A 13773-nucleotide genomic window follows, 5' to 3' on the forward strand; every position below is an offset into this window, starting at 1 on the left:
TTATTCCAGCCAAACTAACAATTCAAAATTAATGAATAAATAAATGAATAAATAAATAAATTAATTAATTAATTAATAAACACTGCTTTTAATCCAGCAATTAAAGAATCCAAGAATTAAAAATTAATTAATAAATAAATAAATAAAATAATTAATTAATTAATTAATTAATTAATTAATAAATAAACACTGCTTTTATTCCAGCCAAACTAACAATTAAAAATAAGTAAATAAATAAATAAATAAATAAATAAATAAATAAAAGATTCCAGAAGAAAAAAATATTATTAGGAATATGCACTGTTAAAAATAATTTGGGCAATATTTTTAAAATAATATAAATTTAACAAAAGGGCTAATAATTTTGATGTCAACTGTATGTTAATTAGTAAAACGAGAAAAAACCCCACAAAATTTTAATACATTTTAACTCCATTTATTAAAATGAGTACGACTTTTGATATTAATGCATTATTAATGCATTAATATCAAGTATAGAGTTCCTAAGCAGAAAATACTATAAATTGTCAGATTAATGGGAATGTTAGTGTTTAAAAAAATGTTTTTCTGTGATAGACAACCACTGCCAATACAACAATCTGAATATTCTTATAGAAGCACTCTAAAACCGCCCAACAGACATGCACTACATCCAACACACAAAGTAACACGGCCTCTCCAGAAAGAGCAGTGAAATGGCAAATCGCAGTGGGTGTAATGAACAGAACAGAAAAGATATTGTATTCACTGACCAGATTGTCTAGGGTGGTTTATACGTACCCTGAGGAATGCATCTAATGAGCCATTTTCCATGTATTCAATTACTATCATGACTGGTTTTCCTGAAAGAGCAAAGAACAGACTCCATTAAAGTGAAGCGCGGCCAACACACACTGTACAAAAGCAGTAATGAGAAACAATTCGCAGATGATTCTACAACACTGGATTCGCTTTAGTCTTTCGACAGGACTTTTCATAAACATTTGCGGACTGTACAGCCTCCAAAAATAATAATAAACCACCCCGAGCTACAAATAATATTATCAAAATTATAAGACCAAATCATAACAATATGACTTTAGAACTGAGCTTACTGTAAGTCATAATTCTTCTGACTTTCGAAGATTAATAGCGCACTTCGAAAGTTCAATTTCAGTCAGACTAAAGTCGTAATTTGTCTTGTTTAAATGTCATATACACGCTTTAGTCTTAACTGAGGTCACACACCAGTCTGGTTTCTGCTAGACTAACTGACAGAGATAATATATGATTGCAGCTGTTTATTTCGTTCTTTAGATATTATATTTCACATTCTACATATTGACCAGGCCCTTGTGAAATAGAAGTACAAACTTTTGTAAACTTTTCAAAGTAAATGTAAGATTTTTAGACATTCTCACAAAATGAAAATGAAAACTTTGTTAACATTAAAATAAAAAGTGAACAGCATTGCACTTTTATAATAATAATAACACTGACGGTCAGGTGCAAAATAAGTTTTCATTTGTTTAAAGTACATTTGATCACTTTAAAAATAACCTGTTATAATTTGAAATGTCCTTTAGGATAATTAAATTGATCATATTTCCTTTATTATTACATGTTGCTAGTCTTGAGGTACCAATGCAAGTAAATTTACAAGAAAAAAAAAATGTGTCTTGGCTATCTTGAATGAAAATCAGATGATTTGCTTCTGCTTTGGAATGTCATTCCTTTTCTGAGATTGTCAGTTTGACAATTTGGGTTTTACCAACTCCTCTCTAACCTTCATTTGCCGTGAGGAAGAAATGGCAAGGATGAGTGCTACAATAAAACTGTGCAATTTATTTTGTGTTTTGCAATTAAAACTCTATTTAACATTTTATTTCATTTGGAAATATGTGACTGATCTCCGGTTGACTCAAAGTGAAAATAAACCAGTTAAGTTGCCATTCCATAGCATATTTAAATGAGTTAAGCATAAGTGCCCTTATTTTTCATTAGAATTGTAAACACATTACTAATACTTAATATTGATTACAGTTTAAAACTTTCAAAAGATTATGTGAATCTGATATTATTTCTATGGAACTCTCAACCACATGCATAGAAAGATCCCATGCCGAGACTGAAAAAATGGCACTCTGCATATTACAGTCCACTTGTTTCTATTCAAACCTGACATTATTCATACACCTGGCCAATTTGTATTTAAGGTTACTTTAATTCAACCAGCGAGATTTATTTATTTATTTATTTTTGACGGTAAATGACACAGGCTTCTCCTAAAAGATGATTTACAAGAGGCATCATTTTGGAAAGAAATAATTCATTGAGTAACTTTAAATCACAGTTTGCCTGTTTGAATTTGCTTTGTCAGAATTTGTAATTATAATATATACACATATTTACTTTATTTAAATTAAGATGTTAGTGGGATGAGTTTGGGGAGAATTAAGTCCTATGTAACTGATATGCATATCTTTAAAAAGAACAATGAATAAACTATAAATGCAAATAATTTAATACAGAGCTCAACAATAAGGACTGCCTGATGGCCTGGGGCCAGCCTTCGAGATGCTCGGAACAGTAGACAGGATCATTACTGGCTGGATCGGACCAGTGCTGCCTTGTCAACTAAAGTTTAATATGCCTGCGACTATTTGTCAATTGTGTCCAAATACGATCTTATAATCGAGAAATAGTTTATGCTTTAACGCCTTTAAATTCTACCTTCTCTGCGATGTTGTAAACAGCATATTGCTTTTCAGTTCTTCTTATGTGATTGGATGTTATGAGTGTTATTTTTTTCATAACCTGATAACAACCAATACAGCGAAAAGGCGGTAACATAAAATTACGAGGCTAAAGGAAAACGTCTGTTTCTAACTTGAAAGCAGATATTTATGTGGGTACAACGTGACGAATAAAATGTAGTGATGATTTGAAGTTAGCTGTCAGTGTGGCAAGTCAGCCACCTTTCGTTAAATAATTTAGAACTGCAACATTTCCATACTGCTCTTTTTGTTTGCATAACACATTGAATTTTGCTTATTTATTAACATTTTTTAAATATCTATATTTTAGATTCACAGACTTAATTGTTTTGCAAAATAAGAAACAGCTATTAACTTAGTTTTTTTGGAGAGGCCTATGAAAATTTTGGCAGGGCAAGTAAAAATCTTAACCATTGGCTCGATTGGGCCAGTTTAAAAAAATCGTTAGAGTTGAACCCTGTAATAATAAACAAATATCAGCATTTAGAAAAAAATGAAGTAATGCATAAATGCTTTTTTTAATACACGACATGTAGTTGAGCTAGTTAAGAAGCATACAAATTTGTTGAAGTGCCCACCTCTTGTGACGACCCCTTCTAGATGCACCACATTAGGGTGATCAAACTGCCCCATAATGCTGGCCTCGCACAGGAAGTCTCGCCTCTGTTTTTCAGTGTAGCCTACTTTCAGTGTTTTAATGGCCACTGACACGTCCCTCTTCCCCGGCAGCTTGAGTCGTCCACTACACACCTCTCCAAACTCTCCTGTGAAGCACAAAACCACCCGCAAGCTGAGTTTATGGTGATCCGGGCCAAGTTAAACACGTCACCTGTACCTGTGCTGCTTCATTCACATCTGTCACGCTAGCAGCAGCATTCATGCTATGCGTCAGTACACTAGAGACCGCAGATAATTGGATATGCTACATAGAGGACGCACTAACACAGTTATACGCTTTATAACTAAAAGGGATGCGGCAGCAATTCATCAATGGCGATGCATTTATGTGCATCCTGGCCTTAAGAGAAGACATATTAATTATAAAGCAATCCTACAGCGGCGCTATCAATAACAAGAGGCCAGAGAGATGCTCCGGCCTCTATCGAGAGTGTAAATATTTGGTTGTCATTGTGATAAATGAGCGAGGTGTGTGACTAAAGCGAAGCGGCGGAGAAGACAAGAAAAGAGCTCACCTGCGCCGATAACCCTCTCAATCTTAATGCAGGAGGCGTCCAGCTCTTTGGCGAACTGATGGACGGCCCTGTTCGGGTCCTCGTAGGTTTCAGGGTCAATGTAGGTTTTGGTGCCTGGAAATTTGACTGTAGAAGGGTAAGAGGATTACTGTTACGATTAAATATGCAGACCGCAAACACACATACACATAAGGAGTTTTCTTGATGGACGGATGCCATTACTGGAGGGTAGAGACGCCGGGCTGTGGGCTAAACAGGGAGATAGAGTGTCGAAAAGGTCTCTTTCATCAAATAATAAAACCTATGCTCTTATTTTTCCTCGCATATTTCGTTGGAAGCACCATTACATTTTCTTGTTAACCTTCTCACAATGGAGCGGAGAGGGTATTAGCCGTACAGCATGGCAGTGGTGTTCCTAGCTGTCACTCAATTGGATAATGGGTTTCATAAGACTGAGCTGTTTGTAGGCACATGGCCAACAGATGAATAATAATAATAATAATAATAATAATAATAATAATAATAATAATAATGCATTTATTAAATACAATAGTTGCATTGTTATTATTATTATTGCATACATAATAAATCATTATAATACTGTATGTGTGTATATATGAATATATATATATATATATATATATATATATATAAATATATATATATATATATATATATATATATGTGTGTGCGTGTGTGTATGTGTGTATATATATATATATATATATATATATATATATATATATATATATATATATATATACATTTAAAATTATAATGTAGTATAATAAATGCTTTATTATTATTATTATTATATTGCAGAAGAGATAATTATAATAATGTGTGTGTGTGTGTGTGTGTGTGTGTGTATATATATATATATATATATATATATATATATATATATATATATATATATATATATATATATATATATATATTACATGTAATTATAATAATGCATTTATTGTAAATAATACATAATAAAAATAATTTATCAAATATTTTCATTTTTATTATTATTATTATTATTATTATTAATAATCAATATTAACATTAATAATACTTTTCCAAAGGTAATTATTTTTAACAATATTACAAAAAAATCACTATATTAATAAATTACACTGTAAAATACTTGACAAAGTTATAATAACAATCGTTTTTGTTTCGTTTTAAGGGTTTCAACTTTTTTGTTATACAGTGAACTTAATATTTTATTTAGTCGGTTTGACTGATGCAAGTTTAGAACAGATCATTTGGGTCAACAAAAAATGTAGGCAGCAATATTTGATTTTTGTTTAGTTTATTATGCCCAGCTAGCAACATATGTCTTTATTTTAAAAAGCAACACTGTTAAGCCCAATTAATGTGTTTGCCCAGTCTTACTATCTAATCAAATCCTTTAATTACATTGCTACCTGTCAACTTCCACATTTAAGCTCCATTTAATGAGATGCAAAAACTAATAGGCTACATCATGCTGAGATGAAAACGACTAGAATGGACTGTTGCTAACGAGTAATTAAATTACTAATTTGCAACAAAAGCAATGTCGAAGAACAGGGAGGGAGCCTAATATCCTAATAGCTTCTTTATGGCCGTGTCGCATTATAACATGACATAAGCAAACGGGCAGCATTGTGCTCCACTCATATGCAACGGTGGCTGATATTTCCATTCTTCTTGCCTGCTGTAATTGCTTCGTCCATCTAGGCTGTCAGTAAATCTGATAGAACATGTTTATCACAGCTGCCCGCACAACACGAGCAACAAATTGTGCGTTTGGTTACGGTGTTCGGCTTATCTGCCTTGTGTCAAAGCAGTGTGCGTCTTGTGCTTTTGCATTGCTGAGCAGGTTCTCTTTATCCATCTTTCTTTTTTTTTTTTTTTTTGCATGAATACTGCATTTGGTAACACTTTATTTTGATGATCCATTTGAATATTAGTAGACTTCCTGCTTAATATCTGCTGTTATTGCTCCTTCAACAGACATTTAACTGACTATAAGACACTTTGCAAGTACATGTCAACTTGCACTAACCCTAACCCCAACCTAACAGTTTACTTGCCGACTAATTCTCATTAGATTGTATGTAGATGCAATGTAACTTAAATTCACCAAATGGAACATCAAAATAAATTGTGACCCAGCATTTTGAATTATGATTTGCACTTCTGATTTTGGGAACCTCTATTCAAAAGAACTGAGACAAATCATTTTAAATAATAAGGTTGTGCTATGGTAAGGTTGTGGTTCCTTTCTGTAAGTTTTGGCATTATTTATTTATAGTCTGATAAAAGCAATTTGTCAATTCTAATAAGTATAATATAGTATGGATGAACTGCGAGAGGGTTAAAACAAGTCCCCCACAATTAAAAGAAATAATTGTTTTTATATAATAAAATAATTGACAAATGTGAAATGAATAACTAATAAATAAAACAAGTATCGAACAGAAGTAGTACAACAGAATGGAGCATTCTTTTAATAATTTAGTACCAGGAACTGTAAACCAAACTATAGAAAATGTAAATACTGGAGTTTCTTCACCAAAATAGCTGAGGAAAACGTCCTTTATCTTGAAAAAACTTGATAGGTTTGTCCTTTAATGTGGGACAGAAGGTTTCTTACTGTTTTTTAAAACTCATTGTTTACAGTTTAACTTAAAGGGATAGTTGACTCAAATTTCCCCCCTCAAGTGGTTCCAAACCTTCAAAGTTTTTTTTTTTGATTCTACTGAACACAAAAGAAGATATTTTAAAGGCAGCTAAAAAGCTGTAACCCATGACTTTCAGATGAGGAAAAACAAATACAATGGAATATCTTCTTCAAAATATCTTAATTTGTGTTCAACAGAAGAAAGAGAGTAAAGGGTATGTAAATGATGAGAGAATTTTCATTTTTGTGAACTATCCTTTTAAGTCACTACCATTTTTATCATGCGAAGGATCATGGGGTGTAGGAAAAAGGTGTATAAGCTGTTTTTTTGGCTGGTTTTGTGCGGCGGTGAAAATATGGCAAGCTGTAATGCCAAGAACACTAGAGAGGTTTCGCTGTCCTGTGTAAGCAGGCAAGCTGTGCCACCTTGAACCTCTGTTTCCAAATCAGCAGTTTGCCTAGAGCGCTGATCATTAGCAGAGCAGGTCTAGAGAGGCCGTCGCCAGCGTTTCTCCAGGGGCTTCATTAGAGACTGCTGAGAGAAAACATCTCACTGGCCGAGAGGTCTGAAGGCAGGGCTTCGCAACCCAGAAGAGTCAAACACCTAGAGGAACATCTGAAAGTCCTCTTCAGTTGGAGATCTGGAGATGAAGCTGTTCCTAGAGGGTTACGGCCTGGCTTTGCACCACAGGCGTAATGTAATGTATAATTATCTGATGCTTTAAAGTATCAGCTGTGAATGTTGCACTGTTCTTAATGGACTTTATGATCAGAATTTGTGGACTTAAACAGTAAATTTAGAGTAGTGTGATTTGTTTTTGAATCATCCAAAGTAGCTTATATTAGGGTTATGATCATTAAAATAGTAGAAATCGCTAAATTCTTTTTTTATCTAGTTTCAGAAACTAAAACCTAAAACTAAACTAAACTAAACCTAAAATTAATGTAAGTAAAGGTGTATTTATATAGCACCTTTCACAGACATTAAGTCACAAAGTGCTTTACAATAAAATAAAACACATTATAACAAATAAAAAAATCCAAGAACAGAAAAACCAATGTAAAACCAGCTCACCATATACTGTTAATTAAAAGCTTGACCAAAAAGATGGGTCTTTAAATGCTTTTTAAAAAGTTCAACTGATCCCAGAGTTCTCAGTGCTAGAGGGAGAGAGTTCCAGAGCCTTGGGGCCATAACACAGAAGGCATGGTCACCTTTAGTCTTAAGACGTGTTCTGGGAATGGCTACTAAAAGACTGACTGGCCACAGGAGTGAGCATATAAAAGCTCTTAGGGGGGCCTGGACATGCAGAGCTCTATGTGTAATTACAAGAATCTTATCTTGTTTAAAATAAATATTAAATGAAAAACTAAAAGAAGTATAAGCTATAACACAAATACTAGGAAATAAAAATGTAAGCTCTACTCAAACAAACAAACAAAGAAACCACTAGATAAAATAAGCAGAAAGACGAAGGCATTTAACAAAAGTAAGAAAAATTCAAATTGAGAATAAAAATGCATTTAAATTGAATTTAAATTGAAATATAAAGTTGGTTGAACACACGTCATTTAAATTAAACATTAAAAATTCAATTAAAAGGAAAATACTACTGCTAAAATCTATTGCGTCTAACTGGCTCAGATCAGACCCAGCTGCATATGAACAATGGATCAAAACAGAAAATTTATGAAATGGAAAGTATAACTTATTGCCTTAGACTCCAGATAAATATATTTGAAGCAAGATGGAACCAATTCTAAGAATTAAACATAACTCACTTTAAACATACAAGGTAGATTTAGTAAACAGCCACATTGTATACACAATAAGTATATGAGACATCCCCCAACCACCCACTTTTAAAAATTAATAATTTTTTTTTTACCTTCAACACCATATATATAGTTATAAAAGAACACTGTGAAAATGTCTTTCCTTTTTTCTTTTTCTCCTTTATCTTTTCAGTACCCATCTGTATCCTTATTGACTATTTCTGATCTGTCTGATTTTGTGTTACATTCCAATAATAAAAAAAAAAAAGAGTTGAAAAAAATACTAAACTTTTTTTAATCTAAGAGGAGGAAGAAAATGAAAAACGTATACTATGAGTGCTGTTGAAACAGGTTCAAACACTGAATTCAAACAGGTTTATGACTGAATTATTAGATTTGAAAATAAAACGCATTTAAATTAAATTATATTGAAATTTTAAGTTGGTTGAAAACACATCATTTAAATTAAACAAATAAAAAATAAATGAAAAAGAAAAATACTGAACTGAACATTTTTTAATATAAGAGGAAGAAAATATAAATATATAGTATGAGTACTGTTGAATTTGCACTGCTATTGATTGAAGTTTAATTAATCATTACTATTGAATTACTATTGAATGATTGAATTTGAATGATATTCCATTTTCTGCTAAAGGCAAAAGAAGAAATTTAGAAAAGTGTTAGACACCTGTAACTATTGGTTTCCATAGTAGAAAAGAAATAAAAATTGTAAGGAAATCAATAATTACAAATTTCCAAGATTTTCAAAAAAAACTACTTCAGAAAAACTCAACTCAAACAAGTTTATGACTGAATTACCAGATTTGGAAATAAAAATGCATTTAAATGTAAATTAAAATATAAAGTTGGTTGAAAACACGTCTTTTAAATTAAATGTCTTAAAAATTTTATTAAAAAGAAAAATACTGAACTGAACATTTTTTAATATAAGAAGAGGAAGAAAAACTATATATATATATATATATATATATATATATATATATATATATATATATATATGTATGTATGTATGTATATTATGAGTACTGCTGAATTTACACTGCTATTGATTAAAGTTTAGTTTATCAATACTATTGAATGATTGAATTTGTATGATATTCCATTTTCTGCTAAATGCAAAAGAAGATATTTAGAAAAATGTTAGACACATGTAACTATTGACTTCCATAGTAGAAAAGAAAAATTGTATGGAATCAATGATTACAAATTTCCAAGATTTTCCAAATAACTTCTTTAGAAAAACTCAACTCAAACAGGTTTATGTCTGAATTACCAGATTTGGGTGAACTATTACCTGAATAAAATCAAATATTTCCCAGGCTGTCAACATTGCATGTGACCGCATTAATAACAAATCATTTGTCTTAGTGTCAATATGTTATGAATATTAACAGTAATCGGTTTACTCTCAAACATACTTTTCTTATCATTAATATCGATTATTTGTAGCACAACCTTATCATTGCTTTCAGTTCTTACGAATTCTTTTAAAAGTTTCCCAAACTGGTGCTGCTGCCCATCATTTCAGAGTGGAAAACTTTCATCAAAATCAGCGTCAAGGGAGGGTCCAGCTGTAATGCTCGACCAGAACATGATCAATGCTGTACAGCGGGGCTCAGTCCTGTCGAGTTTAGTTCCAGTCCTGCTTCAACACACCTGCCTGTAATTCTGAAGCGTGAGCCCGAAGACCTTGATTAGCAGGTTCAGGTGTTTGATTAGAGTAGGAACTAAACTCTGCAGGACGGTTCTCCAGGAGCTCCGCTGATGAGTCTGTGTATAATGAGCTGATGAAAGCTGGCACTCACATTGAAAGTAGAGCTCCTCGTCCCCTTCCTGATCTGCCTTACTGTAGCCGCAGTGTCTATACAGGGAACAAAAAAAGTAACTCATTAATGTCCTGCGGCGAGCAGACGGATGATTTCAACATAACACGGCTAAAGAGGGCAATTCAGGTCCACTCAACCTGGAGAAATGCTGCAAAAGTCTGAATGTTTTTCTTGAAACGGAATAGGAATGCCGTGAATTCCTGTTCCGTTCTTTTCTATTGGCGATTAATTCATTAGATGTTAGATCGCTCGTGTTTGTTTTGGCAGGTTTTCTTTTCGAATGGATTGAGTTAAAAGAATTATGAAGAATATTTTATCTGGAAATCACTTGATGGTTTGAAATAACTCCATAATAAATTGAACCGAGCAAAAAAGCATTTAAACCATTCGATGATTTAATGGACATGCAGGAGTGGGATCTGTGTGTGTCTGAAGGATTCATAAGAGGTAGAATAACATGGTAAACAATTTAAATTACATATTGAATGATAGAGGAAAATTACTGTTGTAACTGAAAATGTTATAGGATGAAAATACTTCAAAACAAAATCTTAAATAGAATAAAAAATGTACATAAAATTAGACAAACTAGAAAAGAGTTTATCGTTAAAATATCTCAAATTAATAAAAGGATTAATAAATAAATTACTGTACAAATCTAAAAATAACATAATAATAAATAAGCTTACAAAAACATTACAGGGGTAATTAGGGTGTCAACAACTAGGGGTGTCAAAATTAATTGTTTCTTCGGTGCACCACGATACAAATACGAACAGTTCGGTATCAGTTCAGTAATAGATCATAACCGGTTATTACGTACTGACTTCATTTATCTCATATGCGCTATATCACAGTAGAAAACTATGGCGAGGGAGGCGCGCAAGTAATTAAAACACTCCAACTACTTAAAAACGCAGAAACTCTGCACAATTGACTGCGTGTTTGTTTGCTGGACTGTCTTTCACTGACACTGAAGTTACAGCAGAAGCCCTTTTTCACTCTGATTGCGAAAATGAAGTAAACTCCATTTCTCTCTCTCTCTCTCTCACTGCTGGCGTGACTTTTCCTCTCCTCTCGGCTGTTACAGCATTACTTCTGGATAGTGTGCATGTATGCAGAGAGAGATTTTTCTACCGTGTCTATTATGAATAAGCTGTGATCGCCGCTGCCGTTTATCAGTGTCACTCATCGTGAACTAGCCAGAGCGTTAGAGCCAATCGCAGCCCTTTCTGTTGAGCGCGTACATTTGTTTGTATAAATGCTCATGTTGTTCTGAGTTTTTAAAGGTACAGTTCTGACAGTTTGTATTAAAGGACACAATTGTATATAAATATTCCTTCATTCATTCATTTTCTTTTCGGCTTAGTCCCTTTATTAATCCGGGGTTGCCACAGCAGAATGATCCGCCAACTTATCCAGCAAGTTTTTATGCAGTTTTGCCCTTCCAGCTGCAACCCATCTCTGGGAAACATCCACTCATTCACTACGGACAATTTAGCTTTACCCAATTCACCTGTACCACATGTCTTTGGACTGTGGGGGAAACCGGAGAACCCGGAGGAAACCCACGCAAATGCAGGGAGAACATGCAAACTCCACACAGAAACGTCAACTGGCCCAGCCAAGGCTCGAACCAGCGACCTTCTTGCTGTGAGGCGACAGCACTACCTACTGCGCCAGTGCGTCGCCCAAAATATAAATCTATTTATATATTTTTCTTGCGTTGTGAAGTAAAATCTAAAATTGCGTATGCAAAGCATCGTCAATGCACCGTGATGCACCAAGATATCAAATTGAACTGATGGCATGATAATCATAACTGAACCGTGAGACCAGTGTAGGTTCACACCACTATAAACAACCAACTAAAAATGAATAATGCTGGTAAAACATTACCTGAACATGTTCTTGAATTAAAAGTAATAACATGTAACATTTTTTTAAATTAAATTTAAAATAAAAGTACAAAAACAGAGGTAAATAATATATCTAAAACTAATATAAATAAAAAACTAAATGAAAACTGCAAATTGAAGTTTAAGATTAAGCACAAAATTTTCTATATTTGCATTGGCAAATTATATCTTTAAATAGGGTATATGCAGAAGTATGCAGAAGGACTTTTAATTTTTCAGTAACCTGGGTCAAGCGCTTCTGCTGAACTGTATGCCGTTACAAAATCGCCGTGTTTAAGGTCAGTTTTTTTAAAAATCAACAATTTCCACTGCCTGATTGATATATAAAGTGGGTCTCAGAATATACAAGAAGCACTGCATTAACTTACATTTTTCCACACCATGTCTTTAAAACATAAGCCTTTATTTTACCTCAGTATATTGAATAGAGCTTCTGACTGGTGCGTGGATGTAAACGGCTTTTCATCACGTTTTACGATTGAACAACTAAACGAATGCTGAAGTCTATTTAACTGATTACATTTTAATTACTTTACAACGTCGATGCTGTAAAATGGACCGTGTAAAATGGAAAATAGCCACATTAAACTTCACCGGATGATTATGAGTATGGGAAGAAACACTAGCTGTGCATATACCCTATAGCTTAAATGAAAAGAATCCTGCAATCTAAAATTAAGTAAATATTAAGTAAATTCTCTTCAATTTCTGGAAGATCATCTTACAATTTGACAACAGTTCATCTGGCCAAAAGCATTCTGTATTGATGGACATGCAGGAGAGTAAAAATGTGTTTTGTGAAGCACTCATTTAAGGCAAACAATCCAAGAACAAGACAAACATCATGAGTGACGTGTTCGAATGGAACAAAAATATAACACTGGTGTTGTTGGACAAATAGGTAGAGACTGGCAGTAGTGAAAGCCAACAGCATGAGCGTGATGGTGGGTGGGATCAAGTGGACGAGGGGTGTGATTCCACAGCTATGGTGGCCTTTGAGGGACAGAAAGGCAAACTGAGAGAGCAAACGAGACTCACAGTAGCGGAGAGTCAATGGGGGCCGCGAGAGCGTACCTTCTCCCTATGATGAAGCCGAACACCATGAAGACCAGGATGATGGTACCAGCCACTGCCACCACCGCAATGATGATCACTGGATTCTGCTCACTTGAGATCACTGTGGCTGCAGGTCAAACAAAGGGACAGAACGCAGGATGTCAGATGGAGTTTTAAAAGGGGTAGTTTGTAAAATATATCTGTCAAGTATATTGGTTTTCGATGTATTCTTCATACAATAGATATATTTACCATATTCTTACATTCATATTAGCATTTCAGTCAACTGCTAAAACATATAAAGTCACTTAAGGTCAGCAGGGAATCAAAATGGCCTTAAACTGTCTTTATTTCATTCACTTGGAGGTAATTAGATAAACTTCGCCAGTACTATTTTCTTTTTTAGAACGCAATAATACAAGTAGTGACACTGCTTGAAAACAAAGCAACATTTTGTATGTCTTATTAGCTACTTAATACATTGGCACAACCTATGGTACAATATATATTAATATTTGTTACATATTAAAAATGAATACCGTTACAACTGTTCATTGTTAT

The 13773-nt window shown here is 33.4% G+C and overlaps 1 protein-coding gene across 5 annotated transcripts in view; it reads right to left on the reverse strand.

Moving 5' to 3' along the window:
• The window catches only part of epha7 (eph receptor A7), a 148294-nt gene that overhangs the window by 15780 nt on the left and 118741 nt on the right, over positions 1 to 13773 (reverse strand). For 3 of the 5 annotated variants that reach the window (XM_056445541.1, XM_056445540.1, XM_056445545.1), the window contains exons 8-12: positions 13231 to 13339; positions 10217 to 10272; positions 3950 to 4075; positions 3335 to 3520; positions 781 to 842 (exon numbers count right to left, since the gene is read on the reverse strand). In XM_056445541.1, the coding sequence (XP_056301516.1) occupies positions 781 to 842; positions 3335 to 3520; positions 3950 to 4075; positions 10217 to 10272; positions 13231 to 13339 (539 nt within the window). The remainder of the gene's footprint in view (positions 1 to 780; positions 843 to 3334; positions 3521 to 3949; positions 4076 to 10216; positions 10273 to 13230; positions 13340 to 13773) is intronic. The other 2 variants (XM_056445543.1, XM_056445542.1) reach the window with 1 other exon arrangement.

Source organism: Danio aesculapii, chromosome 20 (assembly GCF_903798145.1).
Source record: "Danio aesculapii chromosome 20, fDanAes4.1, whole genome shotgun sequence".
Taxonomy (NCBI): Eukaryota; Metazoa; Chordata; class Actinopteri; order Cypriniformes; family Danionidae; genus Danio; species Danio aesculapii.